We start from the raw sequence: 25,063 nt of genomic DNA on the forward strand, positions 1-25,063 counted from the left end.
CTGTGTTCCTCTGCTGATCGTCATCTTCCTTCTTGGGTAGTGTCAAGTAGGTTTCTGGAGTAACCCAAGCTATGAGACATGCATTGCTGGTTTTATCTTTAAAGAGGCAGGAAAGACTGAACTAATATTAATGTGGTCATTTATCACAAAGAATGAGCCTCTCCTGTAGACCGGAGCGTTGCATGGTACCTTCTCCTACTTTCTCTTTAGGGAGAAAAGAAAGAGCCATTTCTGTGGGACTCACTCATGAGCATGGCTTTAGCACAGCAGGGGTGCTGATTTCGCTGTCAAGTCACATCTCAGTTGGGGAAGTTGCTCGGCGATAGAGGGCTGCCCTGGTGTTATTAAGGCCACCAACTTAACCCTCAGCTCCATCGCCCAGAAAATGGCTGTGTTCCTGGAAGTTTTTCCATTATCACTCTCCTGGGTGCTTTTTAAACAATTTTAAAATTGTTTAAATTTTAACAATTTAGAGAGTGCAAGCCACTCTCGTGAAATTTTAATACCAGTGGTATATCACATTCTGCACATGGGATGTGTATATGTATGTGTAAATTTAATGCCTTATCAAGATCCAGGGTCTGACCAAAGGACTGCATGGTTGTGATGAGGAATTTATAGTTTAAGATATAGAAACCTAAGGCTTAGACGCCAAGCCAGGGGTTCTCAACCTGTGGGTCACAACACTTTCACAGGGGCTACCTAAGGCCATCAGAAAATACAGATATTTGCTTTATGATTCATAATCGTAGCAAAATTAGAGTTGTGATGTAGCAATGGAAATAATTTTGTGGTTGGGGGTCACTACAACACTAGGAACTGCTCAGAACACTCAGAAGCCAAGTAAGGAGTAGAGGGACCATTGGGAGGGCAACTTGAAAGGAATTAGTGTCTCTAAAAGTATGTTTAGACCAGGTGGCCCTGTTTAGGTGCTGTGGAGTTCCATCTGGACAGGTGTCTATGTTTTGGTGCTGAGAAGTTCCATCTGGATGGGACAGTTCCTGCTTCTACACTGAAGAGATACACCCAGAGAGTCAGTCACAGCAAAGACTGAACCAAGACACCAGGCCTCTCCTGGCTCCATTTGAAGGAAGAGATGGGAAGGCGCCAATACAAGAATTCCTCCAACAACCAGAAAGGCAACATGACATCACCAGAATCCAGGGATTCCGAAATAAAAAGTATGTTTAGTGGTGGCTTGTGGTTACTTCCTCACATAGGTGAGGGACAAGAGCAACACAAAAGCTTGTCAACACATCTTAGAAATTTATCTTTAAAGGGAATATGAGAGGATGGAGGTGCCTATGCTAAGCTGGGAGTAGACTCATCTGCTGAGAAGGAGGATGCTACAGGAAGGGTGGTGCAGACCGAGCTATGATGTGGAGCCTGGAGTCTTCCTGCCAGGGAGATCTGAGAAGGAAGGCGATGGTCCAGCTCTGTGTGGTTTTCTGATGCTCGCATGTGGACTTAAAATGTGTTTTCTTGAAAGCTGTGGAATTTGCCGTCAAATTTGATCAGAGTGCATTCCGAACACGTAATTTAAAGTGATTCTGGTCTGTTTAATCCTGTTCTACTCCCAAAGTGATTCTGATGCCAGGCACATCTTTTCCTCATCAGCATCCTTCACTGTGGTGATTGCTGGAGGAATCCTTGAAGTATGGAAACCATTCCTTCTCACAATTACAGAATTTTAATGTTTCTGTCAGGAAAGTGGCTCTCAAGGCCTCCTGACTACAGGAAGCCCAGCATTGCCTGGCTCTGTTCCTTCCCAATGCAAAGATGATTTTGAGTTCCGTTCTCCTTATAGTACCATAAACACAAAAATGTAAAACAAAAAAAATAGAAATTTTTTATTAGTTGCCAAATGGAATGTCTGCTCTTTATTGTGAATCTTTTGTCTGTCTGTCTGTTTGTTTGTTTGTTTGTTTTTCAAGATGGGGTTTCTCTGTGTAGCTTTGGTGTCCTGGAACTCACTCTGAGGCTGGCCACGAACTCCCAAAGATCCACCTACTTCTGTGCTGAGATTAAAAGTGTGCTCCACCACTTCCAGGCCTTATTATGACTCCTAAAAGGTCATTATCTCTAGACAAATTCATCTATCAGTGTTAGTCTTGATTTTCAAAACATCTACTAGTTCTTTTCTTGATGACTTTAGTGATTAGATTTATTGTCGTCTGTGTCCACTTTGGCAGTATATTTTTCTTCATGTTTCAGAGTTTTAGTGGCCTTAGATGGATTGCTATTTTCTGGACGGCCTACAAAGCCCTCAGAAAATGAGGAATTGTATTAGTTTGTCCCAGAATGAAGATATGTTAGGACTTCTAATTTACTTATTTTTATCATTGAGAGTCTCAAAGGAAGTACAGCCCTTTGGTCTTATTTTCTTTGTAACCTGGAAAAGTGTGGGTCAAGTCCACCATATTGAAAGCATCTGGCTGGATAGTAGCAAGAAAAAGAAACTGGATCTCATCAAAGGAATATATTTCCTTTTAGAATGCATTTGATTGGATATAGAGAACACCAGGTGATATAAACATAAACTGCATGTTACTTCTTCAGGAAAGATCAGTATTTGTGAGTCAAAAAATGACAAATACATGGCTTGTGGGTCTTTATGCTACGCTGGTACAGTGAGTTTCTCTGATGGGTTTGCCAGGAAGCAGTTGTGGTCGTTTGAATGTAGTTAGCCCCCATAATCTCTTAGGGAGTGACACTGTTAGGACATGTGACTTTGTTGGAATGAATATGATCTTGTTGGAGGAAGTGTGTCACTGGAGGGGCAGGCTTTGAGGTTTCCTGTGCTCAGGATACCACCCAGTGTCTCAGTTGACTTCCTGTTGCCTGCAAGATATAGAACTCCCAGTTAATCCTCCAGAACCACATCTGCCTGCAGGCTACCATTCTCTCCACCATAATGATAGAATGGACTGAAACTCAAAGCAAGCCCCCTCAATTAAATGTTTTCCTTATAAGAGTCGCTGTGCTCATGGTGTCTCTTCACAGCAATGGGAAACCTAACGAAGACACAGATGTTATGATGTGATAAGTTAAGTTGGTACTCTTGAGTAAGACCTGCATGGGAGTGAGAAGAGCAAGAGTGCAGAGAGGGGCAACATGGACAGGCGTGGAGACGTGGGGTCAAGCCAAGTCACAGAATAACCAAAGTGCGATATCCATCACAGTTGATTCAACTAAGGGGAAAACACTGGACTTCTGCCCCTGTATTTATTGATCACGGTACTCCTAACAGCTCTGGGATATAGAAGGGAAGATGGGAATGAGTGATAGAAAATAAAACCCCAGAAAATAGAGATGTTTCCAGTTCCTGTGGGCAAATACTGGAGAAGCTGCCATGGGAAATGGAGATGTGGCAGGAAAGCAGGGTGGAGGAGAGCCCACTGCTCAACTGAGAAGCCTGCCACCAGAGTCTACGGCAGTGTGCTCTGAGCAGGTTCGCTGACCTTCCCTGCTATGGAGCAGTCCTTCAGTGCTGCCCACCCCGTGTTAGGGCAGCCCTGTTAGCTGGGGGTGCAGGCTTCCATACGCCTCCTGTTCTGCAGATGCCAACCACGCTTATGTATTCATGATGATGGCTGCCTGCACTGATGAAAACCGAGTGGGATCAAAGGGGCTCACGCAGGACAAAAGCACTCCTACCAGGAGACCCAGAAACTTGGTCTCTTTTCACAAAGTCAGGAACTAAAGGCAGTCCTGCCTAGATAGCAAGCGGTGTCTCAGATAATAGCTAAAGAGGAGACCCGAGTAGCTGACCCAAACCCAGTGAGCACAGAGCTGAGCCTGGGAGGACTGAGCCTTCTTTGGCCAGCCTGAGCTGTGTTAATATATCTTCATCTTACTTGACATCTTCCATAAGCAACAGTTACACAAAGTAAGAGGAACTGTGAGTCTAGTACAGTCAACAGAGGTGGATCACTAAGAAACACCTAGAAGCAAAAACAGTATTTGTAAATTTGTACAAGATGTTTATGTAGAAATACCATGTATCCATGTTTGTAAATGTTGAGCACAACCCAAATCTCACTTCATCTGCTCCGGTTTTCCCTTTCCAAACGATGGCTTCTTGGTTCATCTTTCTATATATACAGGCTTCCATCCCAGACCTTCCAAAGGCCTTAATGCTAAATCTTCATAATCTTTCTCTTGAGGCCTTGACTTCTGGGTTCATTCAGAGAGGCTGATGACCTTTCTGCCAGGACTCGGGTTGGCGGTGACAATGCTCTGTCCAAGGCCCTACTGGGCAGCCCAGTAGAGTACAGAACAGGTCTCCAGATCATAGCTACATAGTCTTCCTTTCGCTCTCTGGATTGTATGATAACAGAGCGTTTGAGGTCTGGTCACTTCTAAATTCTCTGTTGATTTTCCTTATCTTTGGTAACACCTTTGTAAATGGACACTAAGGAGGTTATCTCTTTGCACATGCTGTTTTCTGGGGCTGTGACTTTCTGGAGGCATTGAGAGAGCAGATTATTGCTTCACGTGTCAGTGCACACAGAGAGGTTATTCCTGCCACCACTGCAGTGCTTCTTCTCAACATTTATCAGGACGATCCACACAGCAAGTCCACTTCCTTTCATTGCACATTTTATTTAATTAAATGAATTGTTATATTCACTTTGTTGGAACTCTGTTTGGTCAGTGAGGTGGTTTCTAGGCTATGATCCCAGTACTCAAGAAGATATTGTAAAATTTCGAGTTAAATACGTCAGTGCTTGGTATCTGCCAAATCTCCAGCTCCCTTGAAGGCTGTCTTGAAGGAACTCCTAGTTCCTGCATTCAATTGCAGTGCGTTCTCCTGTTGACCTCGTTTGCAAACCTGGGTTTTAGTTGTTGCTGAGAGCCACCCCTGCTTAAAATCAAGATTTAAATTCAAAATTTAGGTTGCAATTTTAAATTAGAACTGAATATTGTGAAATTATGTAGCACTCAACGTTCACGGTGACTGCTGACATCGAGTAGTAAGTCACTGTGGTTGGTTATCTAGGGGTGACATAAAATACTTGATTACTTTGAATATTTGATTTCAACATATCATGGTGAGTGCTAGTTACAACTACTAAGTTTTTGGAACTTAATGTGTAAGCTGTTTTGACCTTCCTGGTAACATAATAAAATCCCTAGAAGGTTCTTTGATCCTTGGAGCTTTGTAAGGAATTCATGACAGTGACATACTGCAGGCATTGTGGATCGAGGAATCTGTGCTAGTGCTTTTATTTATCCTAGTGAATTCTGTAGTGTTTGAGGAAGAGGGCGCTGCCTGTCAGGAACCTTCCTTCAGCTGCACTCATCCTGCTCTTCCTCCCAGAGACAGAGCTTTGATGACTCTCCAGGGGCAGATTGTGGGACAATCATCTGGGAAGCACAGTGACTAAGATTAACATCTCGGCTCTCCCGAGGACGCTGCTGTGTGGCAGTGTTCCATCACCTCAGGATCTTACAAGCTTTCTGCTTCCTCTTCTGCACTGATCTGCGAGTCTTGTGGGGAGGTGTGATGTAGCTATCCCATTTATGGCTGAACACTTCAGGGCTCTGGCATACAGGAATCCACAGTGCCTGGAAATGCATGCCCAGGACCTTCACAAGATCAAGCCAGACTAAAACTTCTAGCGTGGATCAAAGGGGTTTTAATGACTGTCTCATTTCGGGCCATAGTCATCTTCAGTATTAAGTGACATTTCTCAGAAAGGGGTGCCAGTCCCACATTCTAAAACATCCAAGTTTTATTCTTTGAGTATGTTTGCTGGAAATGTGTAAATTAATTATTTTCTTCTTAAACTTATTTTGTGGCCCAGTGAGGTAGCTCAGTGAGCAAATGTGTTTGTTCTACAAACCTGAAGATCTGAGTCCAGTTCTTGGATCTTAAGGTAGAAAGAGAGAACACACTCCCAAAGGGTATCCTATGACCTCCACATGCACATGTGTGTCTACACACAGAATATATCAATTAATTAAAGGAAAAGAAAAATACATTGTCACGTTGATAGGGACCAATTGTGTCAACATGGACTTCAGGTGTTGAAGTAGTGACTCCACATAAGACTTTTTTTAGACACGAGGTCTTTGAATGATATCTAGGGTAAAATAAAAGGTTAGAGTTGCCTCTAATACTAGTCGTTTGATGAAAAGGATGTCAGAACACTGATACTGGCAGGGCACTTACAGAAACAAGGCTATGCAAGGTGTCACTGTATTAATGTCCCCTTCAAAAAGTAGACTGGAATTTAATCACCTTTTAAATAGTGGTCAGTGGAAAGTCTATGAAGTGGTGAGGCCATGGTGCATGGTGGATCTACCTTAGTGTTGTAGGAGTCTGCTTGTTCAGTCCCAGCTGCCCAGACTTGAGATAACCACACAGAAACTGTGTTAATTAAATCACTGCTTGGCCTATTAGCTCTACCTTCTTATTGGCTAGCTCTTACATCTTAATTTAACGCATTTTTATTAATTTGTGTATTGCCATTTGGCTGTGACTTACCAGCAAGGTTCTGGCTCATCTGTTCCTGGTGGCCGCTACGTGGCTTCTCCTGACTCCACCTTCCTTTTCCCAGCATTCAGTTTAGTTTTCCCCACCTATCTCTATTCTGCCATTTGCAGACTCAAGATAGCTTCTTTATTCATTAACCAATAAAACCGTCACATATACAGATGACCTTCCCACACCACCTTAGTGGGCACCTCTGTGCCACTTTAAGACTGCAAATGCAGCCTCCTTTGCCCCCTTGCCACCTATCTTCCACCTGTATAGGCATGGCATGATCCTAGGAAGGATGTAGCAGTTGAGGTTCCACTCCGGACTCCAAAATCACCAAACTCATTGGCACCTTGACTCCAACTTTCTAGTCTGTTTTGCTGGGATCTGAGAGCTTCATTTGGACTATAAATTATATAGAGTGATGCCATTACCAGTGTGGATGGATAATACAACACACGGTGAAGTGCAATAACAAGACAGTCGTTTGCAGGCTAGAGAGAAGCTCAGCTTAGCCTGCTCATGCCATGATGTTGGCCTTAGACAATAGATAGATAGATAGATAGATAGATAGATAGATAGATAGATAGATAGATAGATAGATGAAAGATAGATAATAGATAGAAGATAGATAGATAGACAGACAGACAGATGATATAGATAGATAGATAGATAGATAGATAGATAGATAGATAGATAGATAGATAGATAGATGATATAGGTAGACAGACAGACAGATAGATACTATGTTGAAAGGTATGTTTGGGCATGCACATACTTTGGACTGTGGTCGCTGTCTACTTGAGGATACAGCTGCAGCCACACCATAGTAGTAGCACAGGAGAAGTTGAATGGTGTTCTAGGTAAAACAGATGCATATTCTCTTACAGAAATTATCCAGAGGTCATAGGGAGGCATCAGTGTGTTTTAGACCTTGCCTTCATGTGCTCACAGGAATGGGTAGACCGAGGAGGATGGCAGGTGCTTGAGGTGACTCAGAAAGAACCTTCTGGCGAGTCAGAGTGCTGTATAGTGCTTTTCAGCCTCTCGTCCTATGGGAGAAACTGCATACAGGCATCCCCTTTCAAAAGCACTGTTGTTAACTGCTCTGTTTTTTCTACCCTCAAATGGTTTCAATTACAGATCAAAACATCTGATGCCTGTTTGGTTGTTTGGTTGTTTGGTTGGTTGGTTGGTTTTTTTTTTTTTTTTTTTTGAGACAGGGTATCTCTGTGTAGCCCCAGCTGTCCTGGAACTCACTTTGTAGACCAAGCTGGCTTCAAACTCACAGAGATCCTCCTGCCTCTGCCCCCTCCCCCCGAGTGCTGGGATTAAAAGCATGTACCACCACCCAGCTGTTTGTTTTCGGTTCCCGTGTGGCTGTATGCTGCCTGTTTTGATCAGAATGAAGAGAATATTCCAATTCAAAGCCAACTGAAGGAGCCAGAGCACTCCATGTCTTCCGCCTTCCTTGGGAGTCAGAGACAGCAGGACCATACTGCTCTCCTGGGAGCATGCTTCCTAATACCATGTTTTCCACCTTGAAGATTGACCATGCTACAATTCGTTGTTGCCCATGTGCCTGTGCACAGCCCCCATTGTCCTGTGACCTTTGGTGCAAATATAGCTAAATCATCTACTAAGTGTAAAAGATACAGCCTTAAGGATTTTTCCAGTCATAGTGGGGCACTATTTATCTATTAAGTGGTAATGAATAAAGCAGGTGGCATTTAAATGAAGCTACCTTTGGTTGATTCAGATTAATTAGAGTTAAATTAATGAAAAATGTGTTCAGGTTTTCTTGAAAAAAATTAAATCTGCCAAAATTATCATAACAAAACAAATTATATAGTTCCTTGGAAAAGCATATTAAGGACTAGTAAAATTGGGATTGTATGAACAATATACTTACATGCTTATATATGTCTGAAAACCACTGAGATGTATCAGTTAAAATGGATCCTTCTCAGACAATAAACTGTTCCCATAGGAGCAAGAATTTAGAAAAGCACAGAAACCAGCATCAAGGGGTTTCTTAGTGTTCTGGAGACCACTTGTCTCCTGGGTCTCTCAAACAGGAGCTGGAACACCATTGGATATCATAGACTTTCAACGTCTAAGGGCATGGTGACCTCTATTGGTTGTCAGTAGCGATGTAAAGTGCAAGCAACCATTACTGGATCATAAAATATCTGATGTGAACACCAACATATTGTGAACGTGTGTGTGCCAGAAGGCATTGTGAGGAGACAGGGTCCCAGCTCCATGAAGACCAACTCTCACGGAAGGGCTATGTGCTCTCGAATGCTCAGAGACTGGGCCCCGGAGCCGGTTTGGAGAACAGGGGAATGAGGAGGGAAGTGCCTGATAGTACTGCTTGGTAAAATAGGTCATCTATTAAAAGGAAACATCTTGCCCCATTCTTGGATACAAGATGTGGAAAATATGGGCTGTGTTCCTAGCAGTTCCTTCTCTTTTAACTTCTACCACAAAAGCCTGTGAATGCCCATAAAGTGTGGTATGGCTTTAAAAAAAAAAGAGGCATTCTCACACAGAACTGAACAGGATGCAGGTATGAAATTGTCAAAGAATAGACACAATAGAAGTTAAAACACATATTTAAATTACTGTTTCTGTAGTTCCCTTTTCTTTTTAATCTCTGTAAGTTCTTTGTAGCATTCACGGGTTATATCTTCCCCTTCCCACAGTGCAGCCCGTGGCTAAGGCGGTCCTGTTAGCTTGAACTCAGATCTAGAATGCACTGGACATCACCAGAGTTGTGGCCCCTTCTCTACAGAAAGTAGGAGCCGAGAGTCATAAGGGAGCTTTGTGTACTCTTCTTCCTCGGAGTTCTGAGTACTGGGGATGCTGACTTTTTTATCTTTCTGCATGTTCTGATCCGTCCATCAGAGTGCCCTGCTCTCAGGGCTGCTGAGCTGTGAAATGTCTGCGTTTTTGTGTGATTCAGTCAGTGTCCCCATTTTGAAGGAAAGCTGTGCTCTCAATGACGTTGTCTGTAGGGAGAGCCAGCTACAAGATCATGTTGATCTTCTAGACGCCATACTTCCTTTAAGTAAACATTGATCTTCTAGACTTCATACTTCCTTTAAGTAAGTTTCCAGGTCGCTCCAGAGAGGAGTAAATGGTTATGAAGGCCCCCTCCCTGCTGCCTACCCACTGCACTGGAACTGAGCACTAGCTCTGTGGTGCCGTTCTATAGCCTAAATATAGCTAGAAATAGCCCAGCGGACTCAAAGAGACACGGGAAAGAGTGTAGAGGAGTGTAACACAAACAGTCATCATAGTACTGTCTACTGTGCGATGGTAATTCCCCTAGGAATCAGATTGCATTTGACTCCTCATTTTCAGTTTTAACCCAAGGCTTTGACAGCAGCCACTGTTGAGGCTGCTGAGCCTTCTGTTTCCTTCCTCTTTCGTTTAGAAGGATTTTAAATTAGAGTAGGGTTCTAACACCCAGCCAAGTACCTGTGGCCATTATTAACCGAAGAATCCTTGCTTCTTTGTGAACGCAGCTCTTCTGCAAGCCCATGCTATGTTCATGCACATCTCTGAGGATCAGTGAGAAGGTTTGACAGATCTTCCACCTTTATATCAAGCAGAGGCAGGGATTAGAAGAGCTGTGGGCACAGCAGGCTTCTATGGGCTGTCCTGGCACAACGCAATTTCACAGATTCCAGACATGAACCTCACACAATTTGAAGATGTAGTTTTAACCTGGGAGGGGGGAGGGTAAACCTGGCCTGGCATTATTACCTGAAACGTTTTTTTCTTTTTCTTCCAAACCATTTCAGAGGAGGCTAACTTTCCTGTCCTGTTTTCTAACAGAGGTGATGGTAGCTAAGTGAGACAAGATAAAAGAGACAGACAGTATGATGCTATCAAAGAAACCAAACACTGTGAAAATAAGAGTTTTTGTTATATGCTGTGTTTGGCAGCCTTTTGGAAAATAGAAGGCTTTGATGTGATTTTTGAGAAGCAAAATCTTAACCTAATCATTTCTTCCACACCTTGGGTTTGATATGAAATCATATGACTGAATCACTTTGAAAGAAAAATGGCTCAGGATGTTAGTTAGGTGCTATTGAAATTCCACAGTCAGTTCTGTTAGCCATAGCATATGGTCTACCAAGACAAAGTCAGGTATCAGAAAGGATATTTCATAAGTTTCACATCAAAAAAAAACCTCCCATCATATTTTATTTGGGATTAACTCTTTGTCATTTACTTCTTGAACACCTTTTGTGTGTTTGCAAGTAAAACTCAGAAGATGCACTCCTAATTATTGGTACTCAGGAAGTGTTGAAAAGCATTGAGAGTGAATGGTGGGGTCTGGAAAGAGAGATCAGAAATCAAGAGCTGTTGCAAAGGACCCAGTTTCTGATAGCACACCCTACATTGAGCAGCTCATTGAGCAGGTTGGATTGGGGATCCAACACCTATGGTCTCCTTGGACACTGGTGTCATATACACGTGTGTGTGTGTGTGTGTGTGCGTGCACACACACAAATAGATAAAATAAGTCTTTAAGAAAAAAAAGAATCAACATCTTGAAGGAAGTTCTTCAAATCCATGGCTAGGCAGACACACACTGATGCCTCACAAGCCCCACTTAGCACAGACAGACAGGCTTCCATTGATGAAAGCTAAGAAAAGTTCTTAATTTTGTGTGTAAGTGTGTGTATGTGTTTCTACATTCATGTGCACATGAATGTTTATGTGTGTGGTCATATGTGTGTGAACCTGTGTATGTGTGCTTATTTGTATGTTTATGTATGTGTAAAGGCATGTGTGCATAGGTATGTATGTATAGTGTACATGTATATATGTACGTGTGTTGTGTGTACTATGAGCTTGTGTGTGTATGCATATATGTGCCTGTGTGGAGACCACAGGTCAAAAAGAGTCAAGTGTCTCCCCAATTGCTCCCTATTTCATTCTTTATGTCCCTACACTGAACCTGAAGGTTGCTTACCAGACAGGACTGGCTGACAGGTGGATTCCAGGAGCCCTCTTTGCCTCCTCCGCTCATTGTCATGATTACAGAAGCATGCCACTGTGCCCAGTTTTCACTGGATTCTGGGGGGTCAAACTTAGGTCTTCCTGCTTACACCGTAAGCACTGTACCAACCGAGCCATCTCTCCTGTTCCATAATTTCTTACTGGACAGGAATCATTTGACTGGTCAACCACACAGGCAATGTGAATGGACCCAGACGTTCTCAGGGCACACCCAGGCTTCAGTCTGCCATTAGGGGTCTGATCCGGAGTCGGCATTCCCAAAGCAGCCTGCCCCCGAGGCACGGGGTAGAGGATAGCTAAGGTAATGAAGAGAAGAACAGGCCTCTGCCCCGCAGTTCTGTGGTGACAGGGTCCTCCAGTGGAGCTAGTTCTGCAGCCTAGAAGCACTCTTTTGATACCTTGGGTTTAATCCCAGTGTGAAGCCTGACAGCCATGTCACTTGTCAACAATTGTCCTGGGCGCTGTGGGACAGATGTACCACCCACTGGAAGGACAACTTCCCTTCTGACAAAGAGGAAATGAGTGGGCAGTGTAACCGGAGGAGAAAACAGAGAAGAGCCTGTGCCTTGGCAGTGGGTGGGACGCTGCATTGGCTGCACTCACGCCCCCTGCTGGGAAGGCTGGGGCACAGGCGGTGGCTTTGCTCACTTCTGTTGCTTACCTTGGGTTCATATTCTGGAGGAGTTGAACTCCCAAAAGCTTGCTATTTGTGTTGAAGGCACTTTGAGAGGAAGAAGGGAGTCAGCTCTCACAAATGATAACTCAGTTGCTTTGTTATTGCTTCAGATGTACGCAATGAGGAAAGAGTTAGTGTTTTCTCAGTGAGCAGCGAAGCTTTTCTTCCTTCCTGCATTTTTTGGTGCTCCATTCTTCAAAGATGTTCCAGCGATGATGAGGTCTGAGTAATCCTGAGCAAACCACATGGTCATTTCACAGAGGCTAAATATAGCAGGGTCTGTGAATGGCGTGCGACTGTACGTGAACAGATCAGACTTGTTCAGCTGCAAGTGGAGTCCCTCAAGCAGAATGTTAAAATGGTCTTCTAGCAGGGCACAGTAAATCACACTTTTGATCCCAGCACTTGGGAGGCAGAGACAGGCAGATCTTCGTGGTCTCTACAAAGTGAGTTCCAGCACAGCCCTCGCTACACAGTGAGACCCTGTCTTGAAAAACAAACAAACAACAACAACAACAAAGAATATCTTCGAGACTTCCCACTTGCTCTAGCGTTGGCACTCACAGAGGCTGTGCATTGCTGTACAACAACGGTGAGGACGAGAGTCCTCCAGGCTAGGAAATGTGTGGACATAACATCGAAATAGGTCTCATCGCTCTCAGTGACCTCTGACCTGGTACACACACTCATGGATGATGAAGACATATGCCATCCACACAGCACTTGTGTTTTACATGGGAAAATCATATGAAACCCTTGTGTATATGGGCCACACGTGTGGTTCATGAGGGGATACTGGCACACACACTGCACATGTATGCCGCATTAATTACATGTCCTCCTCATGCATATAGCACGTAAAGAAAAGCACACAGAGGTGGACATAACATTACTATTTTAGCTATCTGTACTACTGGAGTAGAGATAAAACACGGATGCACGAAAGAGCCTCTCAGAGGTGAGCTGTGAGACTGAAATTGATGAGCCACCCCGTCCAATAGCTATGGTCTTGTGAGTCACGTGGGGCAGCACCAAAGGCCCCTCTAAGCCCATAGGGCTCGTTGTAGAGTCTATGGAGTACCAACAGCAACTCAGAAACAAGTTTATCAATCCATTCTTCTCATCTTAACTCTCCCCTGCCTAGCTCTCAATTTCCTGCATTCCCCAGGACTTTAGGGTACTTAGAACCAACATGTCATTTCCTTCTCTCTCCACAGCCTGTCAAGAGATAAGAAAAGGCATTAGACAGAAGGAAAAATAAGAAACATGGCCACCTTTATTGTCATTGTCCCTTTAGAAACACACTTAAATATGTCCCCTGCTTACTCCCAGATGAGGTCTTCTACAGCCTTGTTGAGAGATACGCCATGGCTGGGAACGTAGCACATGCTAGTGCCTGCTCTTTAGGGAAGGCAAGCTGCATAGTGTTTGTGCTTTACTCCTGGAAACCATCAGATGAAAGCATGTTGGTCAGACAGAATGAAGGGACAGCACCCGTGATTCTGTGGGGTTTGAATCCGAGAGAACTTTGAAGAAATGGGATAAAGCTCCTGCCTGCTTTGTTGAGTGGCACATGATGCTAGCATTGCTGGGGAACACGAAGTCTTTGGAAACAATGCCCTTTCTGATGCCACTGAAGCCTCAAGAGACTTGCCATGTTTAATGGTCATGTGGTGTGTCTGCCCATATCCTCGATAGACCTACAAATTCAACCCTGAGTCCTAAGGAGCTTGCAGCCTGTGAATTATGTGTCAGACAAGAGCATCCTGGGAAGGCCATTGTCACCCCCTGCTGATGGGAATACAAAGGGAATATGTCTTAAGAGCAAATTTGTAACATAAATCAAGAACTTAAAATATGCGTGGCTTTTAACTTCTTATATTATTAGTAACTGAGTCTAAAGCAGTGATCAGAGAGGAAGTCACGGCTTTCTGCATGAGGCTGACATCTGAACACAGTGCAGTAGCACCGAACAATATAGACATATATAGACATAGCTAAATGAGTCATAGAACTGAATACTAACTAAGAATTTGGAAACCTGCCTACACATAATTTCTGTGATCTCAGATACCTTTTATTTTTTGTTACATAAACAGAGCATGCAGCTCCCATAAACATAGAACCAGGCCTTTATGAACAAGATGGACATCTTGACAAAGGAAATTTAGAACAGAATTTTAAAATAATTATGGGTAGCAGACTTTTTCCTGCGCAGGGAAGTCAGGGCTGTTTTCAAATTTCTTTTATATTTTTGTGTTTTCTAAGTTATGAACACACTTTTATTCATCAAAAGATTCATAACTATTTTTGCTTAAGGGCTCCTTTCTTAGTCTATAAACAGAAAACCACTTATCGAGCTTCAGTGAATGCATTTCAGGGTGGGGTGGCGCGTGTCAGTCTGCATATCTCAGAGGTGCCGTGTAACAGACGTGAAACCTCTGTGTCTTAGGACGGTAGACTGCGGGTGGCTGGAGAAACTCTCTTCCACATGTCTGTCATCTTGAAACAAATGTAGAAAAGCAAGCATCTCAGCTTTTGATAGCAGACACGAGAACAGAGTTAAACACGGATGGCCGCAAGCCCGGGGTGGGTACAGTTCTGCTCCCATGGCATCAGGAAGAAAAATGCGTCAAAAGATCTCCTGAGTAATTTGGGAGCATGGGGGTCACGGGAGAGGCTATAAGGGGAGTGGGGAGGAAGGGAGGGAGGGAGGGAGGGAGGGAGGGAGGGAGGGAGGGAGGGAGGGAGGGAGGGGAGCAGAGGAGAATGTATAGCTCAATAGAAACAATTTTTAAAAGGGAGTGTCAAGCCCAAAGTCAAGAGACAGACTCTGAAGGGCAGGATGAGAGGAGGGGATGGAGTCCCGAGTGGATATGAATGCTTTATTTTAGGAAAACCATAATTCAGATGTCAGTTGAGAAGCAAGAGTAGAGACTATTGCCTGAATTGTTTTAATTAACCCTGACATGCAGTCTGTTTCTAGTGGGTCCACAAGGAAGATGCCCTCACCGTTCTGAATGTCCTCTTCTGTCTCTTTAGATCCTGGCCAATGTGATCATATTCATCTGTGGGAACTTGGCAGGCGCCTACCATAAGCACCTCATGGAGCTTGCTCTGCAGCAGACCTACCGGGACACGTGCAATTGCATCAAGTCCCGGATCAAGCTGGAGTTTGAGAAACGGCAACAGGTAAAATGTGTTCTTAGCCCTGTACCTGTGCATACGGGGAGTTTCTAGGATACTAGCTATTATTTAACACTAGTGCAAGCATCTTTCTTGGTTTAAACGGGACTGGGACATCACAGCAGCGCGTGCAGGAGCTGTTTTCCACCCGGTTGATCATGGCCACCATCCAGAATCATTTTAGCATCAGGAAGGCCTTTCATTAGGGGCTGGTGGCTGCCGTTGTTTGCAGCTGTCCTGTGACGATTGTCAGAATAATGTCTAGAGATGTGCACAGGGGTTTACACATGGACCGTATGGAAATAGTACAAAGCATAATTGGTAGGACATTGGGAGGCCTGTGGGGACAAAGCATGCAGTGTCCTCCAGCTGTGTTTCCATGTTGATTCTATGTCCAGTCAAGCAGACAATAAAGATTCACCATCGCAAGGGCCACTGGACAATGGAAGTGACAATCATTAGTCTATTCTACACGTTTCGTCAAAATGTATTTTGGTGGTGGGAGGGAAAATGATCACTTGAGTGCTGGCACTGGATTTCTGTTTGTGTATAGATTTGAGAATAGTAATCGGGTTCTTTTTCAAATGGGAACATTGGTTCATTTGTTAGGCAAATATTTAGTGAACAGCGTTGGTGCTGGGCGTGGATCTAGGCATCTGGGTGCCTATGTCAGGGCATCAGTTTCTCACTGTTATTACCAACAGTCTTGTGGATTTTTAAATTATCTTTTAACCTCCTATACAACTAATGTTAAATTCATCTGTTAAATACATGATGAGATTCCCCCACCTCCATAGTCAATGTGATCTTTTTTGAAAGAATTCAGATGAGGTGCATCATAGCACACAAAGAGAGAGTTTATTGTAAACTGGAGAACTCTCAGTGCGTGAGAGTGGCCAGCGGGACTGTTGCAGGGCAGAGCACTCTCCCTGTGTGAGTGGATGTGGCGCAGAGAGCACCAGAACGGCCTCCACTGAGGGTAGGCTTTGCACTATTACTTCTGAAATTTCTAGAACTGGCAGCCTTACCGAGGAGTAGTTTCCTATCTAGGTAAGTGACAGGCCACTTGGATTGACGCTTTTGAGAGGGATGGTGAAATGCTCTTTTCCCTTAGCAGCAAATAGTCATCTAGCAAATAAATATTACAACCTTCTGGGAAATCCGGGAAGTCGTTTTCCCACCTGGGCCAGAGAAGGCCTCAGATCCGTTTAAGCAGTAATCAGAGCTCTGCCGTCTCCCTTCTTGGTTCTCTAAGCTGCTGACTGGGAAGAGTGGGTCCATTACTAACAACCTTCAAGTCTGCTAAGAGCTTACTTACCTATCTACTGGATCTGTCAATACCAGCTAACAACCAGTTTTCTTTAGATATTTGTACCCCGTTGTATTTAATTTCTGGATCCTGGAAAATTCCACCTTGTCAGTAAGCGGCCCTGCTCATTCACAGGTGGTGCTGCTATCACACGGCACATCGAGTTGTCCTGGGGAGAGATAAAGAACATGTGTTCACATGGATAGATCTCCAACAGACCAGGGAAATGATTCCATCCAATTTCAGATCACGGGAGGGTGAATCGATTGGGCTGTTTTCAGGACCGTGGATGACCCAGAAACAGCCTCATTACTGAGAAGCTCATCCAGCCTGGCTTTCCGGTCGTGCGAGCAGCCTCACTGGAGCCTAGCCCGGCTTTTCTTTATACCTTCTAGTATCCCCCAAGCAGTCAAGGGGTGAAGATGGAGTCTTGATCACCGCCCCCAGTGTTAGGCGGCTTAGCAGGTCCATCACCGTACACCTGAGGTCACTACATGGTGTTGCTTATTTCATTGCAATGGCTGTCAAGCCAGCACGTCTCAGAGGCCACCACAGTACTCCCTGGCTATCCAGTGGTCATGTCTACAACTGCGTAGTCCAGAATTCAAAGTACTTTAGAGCAGAAAGTTTCTCTTAGAAAATAAGAAAAGAAAATCAGCACAGTGGCTCAGCTGTTAGGAGCACTTACTGCTCTTGCGAGCACCTGAGTTCCATCCCAGCACCTACATAGAACATCTCACAACTGAGTACCGGTAACTCCAGCTCTGACACCCGTTTCAGGCCTCTGTGGGTAACCATGTCATGTTCACATACCTCACACATATACACGAACACATAACTTTAAAAGGTACAATTTTAAAAAAAAAATAGAGATACATCAGATTGGCCCCAATAGAATCAGCTAACTTATTTCTCATCACCCCCGGGCTCTATTTCAAAATAGTACTAAGGCTACAGGGAACTGCAGTTCCAGGGAGACGGATTATAGAACCTAATGTTTACAGTCACAGCTTTGACAAAAGCAGTGATTCAGGCTACTGACATCATCAACACATCATATTTCCTTGGCATGGCCCAGAGCTTTGGGAGAACACAGCATTCTTGTCTCTCTGAGCCAAGAAGTCTAAGTGTTCCTGGCAGTCCATGTGGTCACATCCGCCACACTCAGCTCCTGGGTCATGGATTCTCAGGGGCAGAGACTCTCGGACCCTCGTGGGAGGGAGCAGAAGGGGATGAGTTATTTTATGAGAGAAGCCAGAGATCATCCCTAGAATGAAGAGGAAAGACATGGGTAGCAGAAACAAGAATTCTATTCTTGATGTTTAATAAAACAGTGTTTGGTCCATCGATTGTTAATGGTCCCCAAAGCTGGAAGTCCATCTCCAGAGACTGATTCCTGGAATGCGCTTTTCCTACTGGGGATTCAGAAGGCGTGTTTCTAGATGAGAATATGTGGTAGGTTTATTTTCAGAACAGTTTATTAAAAAGACAAAAAAAATCATCTTGCTTAAAATAAAACTTGGTGTTGTGGAGATGGCTCAGTGGGTAAAAGCATTGCCTTTTAGCCATGAGGACCCGAGTTTGAATTTCTACAACCTCTGTGCAATCCAGACACACGGAGAAAGAATCCTTAATCTCAGTGCTTCTCTGGGGATGTGAGAAGTGGAGACAGGAGAAACCCTAAAAAGCTCATGGGCAGACAGCCTGGCTCAAACATCTAAAACACAGCAAACAAGAGACCCTCTCTGTGACAAGGTGGAAGGTGCGTTCTGATACTCGGGTTGTCCTCTTCCCTCCACATATGGCTGACATGTACATGCCCAAATTCACATACAAGCAGCCATACATCTCTACATGGACACACATACACACACACACACATACACACACACATGCACACACCTCTCAAGATGTTGATCTGATAGATTTGAGAATAATTAAGAGGAGAAAAAAATGGCAATATATGTGCCTTCATAGAATGGATTAATCCCAGAACATGAGGCCTACCTGGTACCACAAACCAAAATGATGTCTTAGGTTCCAAGTGTCCTTCCTTGGGTCCTGGTCACTTGCTGTCACCCAGTACCACTAGCTTCCCATTGTAGTAAATAGTAACACCTTCATGACCTCTTTGTCAAGGAAGATGCATACTGTATAGCTAGGAAGTTATTTTTGCAGCCATTACCTAGATAATAAATACTGTATCCCAATGTCACATGACAGGTACCTCAAAGTGAGCTGATACCCACAAGTTTGAGAGGCTGTAATCTTGATTAGCTTTGTGAATTCATCTTCTCATGCCTAAGAGAGAAAAGTAGAGAGCAGGACCCCATAAGACAACCCTCTCCAACCCTGAAGAGAGCTATAAACAGCTGTTGTTCCTGGGACATATGTAAAGAATTGCCTGATTCTAGAAGCATTTGGTTCATCTATCTGTGATGCTTTCCCTGGATGCCAATGAGAAGTCTGTCTAGATATTAATATTAATACATGATTAAAACATCGTGTAATATAAAAATGAGGAAAAAGAAAACCGAAAATTTTTATAGCAATATTCTTAGAGTTGCACTTTTGCCCCAAAAGTGCCCGCATGTGGGTGCAGCAGCAATCACTATGTTTCATGAGGGAGGAACACACGCTCGTCCCTAGAACTGAGGCTGCCTTGGGGGCTGCAGAGTTCACCTCTGTGTGTCGACTGTTGCCTTCTGCTTCAGCTTCTGCGGGAAAAGCCGCAGTCACACTTGAGCTTCACATGACATGGCAGATGCTTCTCTGTCAGCCCAGGGCACAGCGTCTCTCTGGAGTATGTAATGGACTCTTAGAAACTGTGGAGAGCTGGCTGCAGAGCCAACCAAGAGCCCTTTCTCTTAACTGCTATAGCAATTGAAATTGATGTTGCCTCTGTGGGAATAAAAACTGATTTCTTTTTCAGTGTAGAGAGAATAAGTCTACTGGGCAAAGTACCCCCCACCTGCAACCCAAGCAGTTTGGAAGGCAAAAGGGGAGGACTGCCGTAAATTCAAGGACAGACTGGGCTCCATCATGAGTTCCAGGAGATCCTGTCTCATGAAACCAGGAACAAAAAGAGAAACCAAGAGAATGGGGGAGACAGAAAGGAGAGAGAAAATAAATCCTTATTAGTTCGTATATTATCATCATTTTAAAGACATCAGAAGTGTTTTTACAGCCGGGTGTGGTAGTGCACACCTTTAATCCCAGCACTCCAGAGGCAGAGGCAAGAGAATTTCTGTGAGTTCGAGGCCAGCCTGGTCTACAAAGTGAGTTCCAGGACAGCCAAAGATACAAAGAGAAAACCTGTCTCAAGAAACAAACAAACAAAAGCATTTTTACAAAATTTATTTTGGTGTGGGTTCTGTAGACGATACACACATTCCGTAGGAAACCCTAGCCAAGTGAGGCCAAGACACCTGGAGCCAGAGCCCTGTCGGGAGGACAGCAGAATAGGGTTCTTTTCTGGTTTTGTGTTCAGGCTTGCTTTCCCCCTTCCAGAGTTCAAAGGATAAGCAAACAGCTTCCGTGTAACCCTGACTGGCCTGACCCTGGTTTTGGTTTATACCATTGTGCCGTGCACCATGGTCCCCGTCTGCGCTCTGTGCGCTAGAACCCAGTTCGCAAGCTTCGGACAATGGGCTGGAGGTTGAGAATACACACGCAGAGACAGACCGACACACAGACCTTCTGACACTGGTACCAAAAAAGCCTCTCTTTAATAGCACCTTGGAGGCTTAAATACCCTGCAGTCAATGGCCAACAGGTGAAAATCCCATCCTCTGATCCTCTAGGCAAAGCACAGCTTTTAGTCACTTCAATTAGAAGGCTCTAGACAGAGAAAAGCAGCTAAAGGCCAGGACTTAATTGGTCCCAACACCATTGCAAAAAAAAAAAAAAACCAAGAGGGAAACTAGTGTGTTCAAGGTCACATCCAGCTATAGAGCTAGTTCTAGGCCAGCCTGAAGCGCATGAGACCCCCTTTCCAAAACAAGCAGGAAGCTCCTCATCTGATACGTAACGTGACAGTGATGTGGATATGGAGGATGGTGTCTGGAATCCGACCGCGTTTCTGTTTACTCCCATAGCAACGCCACACACGGCTTATGCCCTGTGCCCACACATGTAGACACTGTCTGAGTGACTGGATATAAACTCACAGTTTGTGAGTATGCTTGCTGAGGCCTCTGTCTCTTGTGGTGGCTCAGTGCAGCTTTCCTGGAGCAGTCATTGGGAGTGTGTAAACAGAAGAGGTCCCTTGTCATGAAGGACTTCTAGATGGAAGCCCTACTCGCTCACTCGTCAATTGCCCTTCTAGTGACTGGAATATGCACAAAGCAGGAGAGAACCAGCCCTGTCCTTATCCCCCGTGTATCTGCACTAAGCGGTAGAAGTAAGCCGCCCCCTGGTCTGTGTTATGTTGTGTTTGTGTGCCTGCTGGTGAAGGGTGATACTTGATGGCACCCATCCTTGCATTGTATGTTAGGTTTTCACAGGACAAGCTTCATGTTTTGTTAAGACAAAGGGATTTTAACCAAGAATACTGTTTTTGTGGTGGGAATAATGGCTCAGCGGTGAAGAGCAGTGGCTGCTTTTGCAGAGGTCCTGGGTTTCATTCCCCACACCCGCAAGGCAGCTCACAACCATATATAGCTCCAGTTCCAGGAATCCGACACCCTCTTCTGGCCTCCATGGCAGAACACACATGTGGTACAAGTGTATACATGCAAGCAAAGCACCCATACACATAAAATAAAATTTAAGAAAAGAAGTATTTCTTCTGTTTCCTCTCTTGGAACTTACAGTTGGGAGTGGCTGCCAACAGTCTTTGACAGCCCCGTCTCTCCATGCTCAAGGGTGCTTTTAATCATCAGAATGGACACTGCAGGGGGAGGACACTCTGATGAGCAGACTCATTATTGCCCCCAAGTCTCTTTCTCGGCATTGACAGTTAGGAGCCAAGGTGGCATCTTGATAGTGGTCACCTCCCCAGGACGCCAAGTTGGACATAGAAAAGCAAAAAGAGCTGGAGCTGGAAAGACCTCCCACTGTAGCTCCTGGAGGACTGAAGTAGCAGATTTCCTTGCAAAGTCTTCCCATGAACTTGATCAGATGGTGCATCCTGCGGAGAGATCAGAATGTGAGCAGCCCAAGTCAGTTTGTGTCATCGTGATAGTCTGGCTCAGATGTGCTCATTCTGCTCAACTCCTGCTTCCTCAGAAACAAGGAGCTAAAGGCTCTCTGGTCCTGGGAACTGTTTGTGATGTGTCTGCTGCCTTCGATGTTAGAGAGTGTCCGCTGCTGTCTTTGGCGTCTCCTCCCTGACAAGGAGGTCTAACATCTGTCCTTGGTGCCACGGCTTTCTGTTTGTTTATGGCTTGAGAATGTTATACGTGAATATGTGTCTTGATCAAATGCACTCCCCTCAGATCCTCCCATAGTCTCCCGCCAGGATTCCCTCCCGACTTCCTTTATCCTGTTTGAAGCCCACGGAGTCCAGCACATGCTGCTCGTGTGTACTTGGCTGCATCCGTCATTCCAACCCGCCAGAATAGCATCAAGAACGGCTTGAGAGCTTTGTGCTACCGTACATGGGGTTGTGCTCCGAGGAAGCTGGGCTGGAATGAGCCATGGAGAAACCTCAGGAAGACTGTACTGAAATGATAAGCCATCTGGGTGGGTGCTTTCAGATGAGAAATAGGATCAGTTCTGGGAGAAATTAGTCAACAATCTTCAAAGCAATTCTTTAGTTAAAAGAACTGAGACATTACCCACTTTAATTTTTTTATTTTTATTTGTTTGTTTATTTGGTTTTTCAAGACAGGGTTTCTCTGTATAACAGCCTTAGCTATCCTGGAACTAGCTCTTGTAGACTAGGCTGGTCTTGAACTCACAGAGATCCACCAGCTTCTGCCTCCTGAGTGCTAGGATTAAAGACCTGTGCCACCAACACCCAGCAGCATTACTCGTTTTTGGAGATTGCAATAAAGGTTGTACTGTGAACATTCTTTTTTAAAAGGAATAGAAAACATCCGGTGAAAGAACAAGAAAAACAGAGAGAAGCTACCAAAAATCATCATCAAACTTGCTGTCTATGGAAAAGCAGAAGTGCAGAGGATTCTAGAAGGTCACAAAGGTCAACAATGTGTTTGTTCTTTATAAAGATGGATGCTCCTCTAAAGAAAAAAAAAACAGAAGAGAGCCTCTTAATGATCAAGGGTGCCCAAATGTCTTTCTACCATGGTCATACAAAAGTCTAATGGGAAAATAAAACTCCCAAAGTTTTCTCCATGTGAGAAACTTGAACAATACCTTCTGCCAGTCAAAACACCCCGATTAGCAAGAGAAACACTTGGAAGCAGTTGCATTACTCCAGACTGTGACAAGCTAACAATGTTGATTTCAGTAGAAAGGCTTAGAGCCCAGGATGCTGTCCTGGGAAGGACACGGGCTTTGCTGTTGCTGATGCCATGGAAGCTTCCAGTATTTTAGGGTGATGACATTTTATTTTTTAGGATGAGGCATCTTGACACGTTCAGGAATGTGTGGTAGGAAAAGCATAATCAAACAGGAAGGATCAAGCGTGTTCCGCATCAGTTGATGTGTGAGAAAAACAGGAACTATAATATAATTAATATTTAGAAAGCAGTTTGAAACTCTCCCATCCTGGTCTCATCATGCATCCTTCTGATGCTTGCCGCTTACAGGAGAAACTGCAGCCCCATTTCAGAGTCTTCTGAGACCACTATCATGTTTTTGTTTTGTTTTGCTTTTACTTTTCCCTGGGTATTGATGGCAGGTTTGATATTACAGCTTTTTACTAGGAAGGGGGGGCATTTGGGATTTATCATTCCAGACCCACTCTCTGTTGTGCAGCCACTAACCCCACAGGCACATGGAAGGGTCAGGTAGCATGAGCACAGACCCTCCCCTCTATCCCTTGTGTGCTCGCTGAGTCATTGCATTGTATTTCTGCAGACTGAGAGTTAGGACCAACGTAAATACTCTGTGGATGCTTCCATGCCTTTCCTCACAAACTCTTGTTGGGTATGACCAAGTGTCCTGTCATAGAAAGTGTGGTCCTCATCTATGGAAGGTCCCATGCGTTCCTATAAGATTGCGACTGTAGGAGACGTCTTACCGGGAAGGCAGGGAGGAGCTAATAACCAAACATACAAAGTAGCAGAGCAGCACTTCCTCATAGGTCCCGGAAGAGAGAGGATAGCACACAGGTTCTGGAGAGGGAATGAATCTCAGTGTTGTGAGTCTGAGAGCCGCTCAGGCAGCTTTCCTGAAGAGACACCTGCTTGGAGGCTTTAAAGCAAACAGGCACTGTCTCCAGTTGCTGAGACTGACTGACCGTGGTGTGATACATCTGTGTAGTCTATACCAGAATCTGGGCCGTGGAGGTGAATAGAATAGAATCTGTAAATGCAGGAGAGAAGGGTACCGAGGAGGACACACCAGGCACGTATCTGCATTAATCACATCAAGGAAAGGGATGGGCAAGTACATGCTGTGTCCAAGGTGAACCAGTCTTGCTTCTAAAATGAGAAGGGCAAGTTTACGTTTAAAACAGGGGCAGCATAAAATTATACACATTCAGTATCTGAAAGAAAATCCAGATTGTGTGTTTCAGTAAGAGCCAAGATAATAAGGCTCGTAGGGCATATCAGTCAGCTAACCAAAAGGCTAAAGGAGTCAGGATAGGAAGAATGGCTCGCAGTGGCCTCCTGTCATCACTGTGATTCTCAGGAGCCTGGACCAATCGTGTAAGACATGAACAGTTAATAAAACAGCTGAGATTTTGTGGACAGAAAAGGGTGGTTTAGAAGTCGCCATGAGCATGGCACTTCTCGCGCACAGAACTGGGACATGCAGACCATGGAGATAAATGGCATGAAGATACTTCTGAACCGCAGACAGCTTGTGCCCTAAAGGGAGCTGCTCTTTTGTTATACCTGGCACTAAATAAAAGCAAAGAATGCGGAGGAGTGTTTGCTACAGTCCTCTGCACCACATAGGATCCTGCCTGTGGTGTGTTTCATTATCTCTGGCATCACTGCTTAAATTATGCATTGACTGTTTCCAGTGTGTGTCATTACATTTTCTGATGGATTGTCGTCTTCTAGGTTATTTCCTTTTATTCAGAATCATTCATTTTATGGAAGGGGGAGAGAGTAATACTGATTTTTTTATGTATATTTTCCTATACTATAAAATACTACCATGTTTAATCTAGTCTATATTTTTGATTCATTCTGCCATTAGCTACTAACAAGGGTTGTAGGTCAGATAGAAACAATTAAAAAGTTATTTTAAACAAATAACATAGAACTGTGGAGGAAACAAAGAA

The 25,063-nt window shown here is 44.3% G+C and overlaps 1 protein-coding gene across 1 annotated transcript in view; it reads left to right on the plus strand.

The window, feature by feature from the left end:
- The window catches only part of Adcy2 (adenylate cyclase 2), a 343,570-nt gene that overhangs the window by 183,153 nt on the left and 135,354 nt on the right, over window positions 1-25,063 (plus strand). The window contains exon 4 of the mRNA XM_075975732.1: window positions 15,246-15,395. Coding sequence (XP_075831847.1) covers window positions 15,246-15,395 — 150 coding nt within the window. The remainder of the gene's footprint in view (window positions 1-15,245; window positions 15,396-25,063) is intronic.

The sequence above is a fragment of the Microtus pennsylvanicus genome, chromosome 6 (assembly GCF_037038515.1).
Source record: "Microtus pennsylvanicus isolate mMicPen1 chromosome 6, mMicPen1.hap1, whole genome shotgun sequence".
In the NCBI taxonomy this organism is placed as follows: Eukaryota; Metazoa; Chordata; class Mammalia; order Rodentia; family Cricetidae; genus Microtus; species Microtus pennsylvanicus.